The 3,186-nt window shown below is 31.7% G+C and overlaps 1 protein-coding gene across 1 annotated transcript; it reads left to right on the top strand.

Moving 5' to 3' along the window:
• The first annotated feature begins 424 nt into the window (after positions 1-424).
• Positions 425-2,113, top strand: LOC145057017 (SUMO-conjugating enzyme UBC9). Its single transcript, XM_079004768.1, has 5 exons — positions 425-561; positions 680-771; positions 1,412-1,539; positions 1,609-1,713; positions 1,801-2,113. The coding sequence occupies exons 2-5, from the start codon at positions 702-704 to the stop codon at positions 1,942-1,944; spliced, it is 447 nt and encodes a 148-aa protein (XP_078860894.1). The 5' UTR covers positions 425-561; positions 680-701; the 3' UTR covers positions 1,945-2,113.
• Positions 2,114-3,186: the final 1,073 nt, after the last annotated feature.

The raw sequence follows: 3,186 nt of genomic DNA, 5'->3' as shown, positions 1-3,186 counted from the left end.
TAATATATTTGTTATAATTTCAAATGGATAGGAAGATAAATAGGAAAAAAAAAAAGCAAAAGGATATTTAATTTCTCTTACATACATACATAACATATGGCTTGGAAATAAAATTTTGGGTTAAACCCATCAAACATAGCACACAGAAAAACATGTGTAATGTTGATTTGAGTATAAATGTTAAAAACGTCGCTTTTGGACACAAAAATGCTAACAACCGGAAGATAACAAAAAATAAATAAACATACCAAAACTGAAATACAATTTCGATAAAACAACACAGCAATACATAATTTAGTTGAAAATCATGTAGTAATTTATGTTAATATCTTTAAAAATTAACTATTTTTTATTCAACTACAGAAAATAATAGTAACAGATTTTATATCTTACACACATGTATAACTCTTTTACCGAAAATAACAATATCAACGTTACATTCCGTCGTTTTACTCACCCTCTGAAAGAGGGTATCTATATAAAGCCATTTTCTACAAACACAATCATTTTCCTCCGGTTATTCACGGAATCTTGATAACCAGGGGTGAGGGGATCTTCAAGGTGATTGAATCTGCTTTTTTTCTTTCGATTATCTCCTCGATCTCTAATGTATATAACGTGAGTAGCTATTACGTCTTCTAATTTGAGTTAGGGTTTGTATAAATTGCTGAAAATCCAGGATTTCCTTGTGGTGTTGAGCGATGGCTTCGAAGCGGATCTTGAAAGAGCTCAAGGATCTTCAGAAAGATCCTCCTACCTCTTGCAGCGCAGGTACGTCATAGATATCGATCTGTTAGATCCTGTGTTCGATTTATTTTTCTTTTTATTTTTGGTGAACGTATGTTTTTGATCTTTAATCTTCTGTGTTGAGAGTCTTCTAGCTTTCTGTGGCTCGAATTTTGCTTTGATTTGGTGGAAAAGCTAAATTACAGGTTTTTGCTTCGCGATTCTGTTGAAATTTTGAGGTAGATGGTCTAATATGTCGAGAAAAGTCGTCTGTTTTAGGTGTGAGAGAATCAATTCTTTATCTAGGTTTGCTCGTTTGATGATATATGATATAGATCATGATCAATTTGTGCTTTATCAAGGTTTTCACCTGTGAATCCCCAACGAAATGGATTATCATTATGGGCATACCATGTCATTTAGCTTCTAGATCAGAATCAGATCATCCAAAAACCTTCTTGTCTACCATCTCCATTAAGTCATGTCCCTATTAAGTCCATCAAGTCAAAAAGAAACAACACCTAAATCTCTTCACTTCTGATCCCTATCATTTCTCTTGTTTCTGTTTAAATCTCCAAGGGTGTATCATCTAATCATCTTTATGTATCTTCTATATATGAAAAAAGAAAATCATCAATTCTTGTTTCTTGATTGCATTCTTACCTCTTTGTAAATTTAATTTTAGGCCCAGTGGCAGAAGACATGTTTCATTGGCAAGCAACAATCATGGGTCCTCCAGATAGTCCTTATTCTGGTGGAGTCTTTCTTGTTACTATCCATTTCCCTCCGGATTATCCATTTAAGCCACCTAAGGTAACCCTCTCCTTCCACATTTCCTCAAGGGTAAAATGGTCATTTCCATACATTTATGCCCTTTTATAGGTAGCTTTCAGGACGAAGGTTTTCCACCCAAACATCAATAGCAACGGAAGCATTTGTCTTGATATTTTAAAAGAACAGTGGAGCCCAGCTCTAACTATCTCCAAGGTTATTTATTTATTTTTTATCTTTTAAAAAATAATGTTTAAATAAATATCGGCAGCTAAAGTTTGTAATGATAATGATGATAATTAGGTTTTGCTGTCAATATGCTCCTTGTTGACCGACCCAAACCCGGATGACCCGTTGGTCCCTGAAATAGCGCACATGTACAAAACAGACAGAAACAAGTACGAAACCACAGCAAGAAGCTGGACCCAAAAGTATGCCATGGGCTAATTCGTAATTCTCTCTCAACCCCTTATCAAATTACCAAAAACCCTCCTTTTTTTTTTTTTTTTTTTTTTTATTTTCGTAAAATCGAATGTATGGAATTTAATGAAATATGCAAACTGTGAAATATATGTGGTTTAATTGTAATTGTAAGATAAACGTGACCTCCTTTCAAGTTTCGAGACTCTCTCTTGTGCTTTTTATTTTCTATCTCTTAAAAAAATAATAAAAGGTTAAACGTGATGAGACATAATATTTCTTTTGATTATAGCAAAGCAAAACGATAACTTTACTTTTGAAGCAGCCTTTCTCGATTTGTAAATTGTAATGTGCTTTGTTCTAAAAAAGGCTAAAAAATAATTGAAGATAAGATTAATTGTAATTGTAAATGCAAGATGAATCGAAAGCGACTTTCTTTTTATAGCACGAGTCAAATATGTTTCACGTATACTGCTTTTTGTAATCGTTAATTTGAATTTAAATGTTTAGTAAATCATTTTTAATTTTAAGATTTCGGTTTTAATGAAAAACAATGAAAATGAACGTGTGAAATGTGGGGAAACAAGAAAGTATAAAGAAATATATGTATGATAATCGGAAGTTACTTAAGTACAAATGGAATTTATAAAAACTATTATAAAACATGGTAACAACTTTTCATGAAATTATAAAGAAACTATTATAAGTTACTTAAGTGCAAAGAAGAAAGTTGTTGGAAACTCATTCAATTCAAGAGATGAATTATGAAATATGAACTGCAAAACACATTAAAAGAAGCCTAAAATTAAAAAAACAACTAAGAACTTATGATAACACAGACAAAATAGCATTAGTTGATTATGGAAGGTTTGAAATGCTCAAAGGCTCAAAGCCTTGATGAAAAATTGAAAATGCAATGTTTTCGGACATCAAATTTGAATAAATGTTACTAGTATTTGTGTAATTTAGTGGCTCCAACTCCAAGTTGGTATTTAATCTTGGGTTTGATGAACAAACTTTGACTTGTATAACACCAACCGAATTCCCAATGTAAGTTGTTATTGGAATTCCAAAGGGAAGCTACCAAGCATTTGTGGAATCAAGTGTACTACTTCTCTTTGGTTTCATGCTTCTCCCTACTGTCTTTGTAACTACCAATATAAGAATACTTGGATAAAAAGTTCCAAGATTTATTTTTTTGAATCTAACTATTTTAGCTTTAAGAAAATATTATAACAGACAAATTTATAAAACAATTTTAAAATCATT

The sequence above is a fragment of the Lactuca serriola genome, chromosome 6 (assembly GCF_051521515.1).
Source record: "Lactuca serriola cultivar US96UC23 chromosome 6, Lser_US96UC23_V15, whole genome shotgun sequence".
In the NCBI taxonomy this organism is placed as follows: domain Eukaryota; kingdom Viridiplantae; phylum Streptophyta; class Magnoliopsida; order Asterales; family Asteraceae; genus Lactuca; species Lactuca serriola.
Note: the sequence above shows the minus strand (reverse complement) of the source record. Positions and strands in the feature narration are given on the sequence as shown.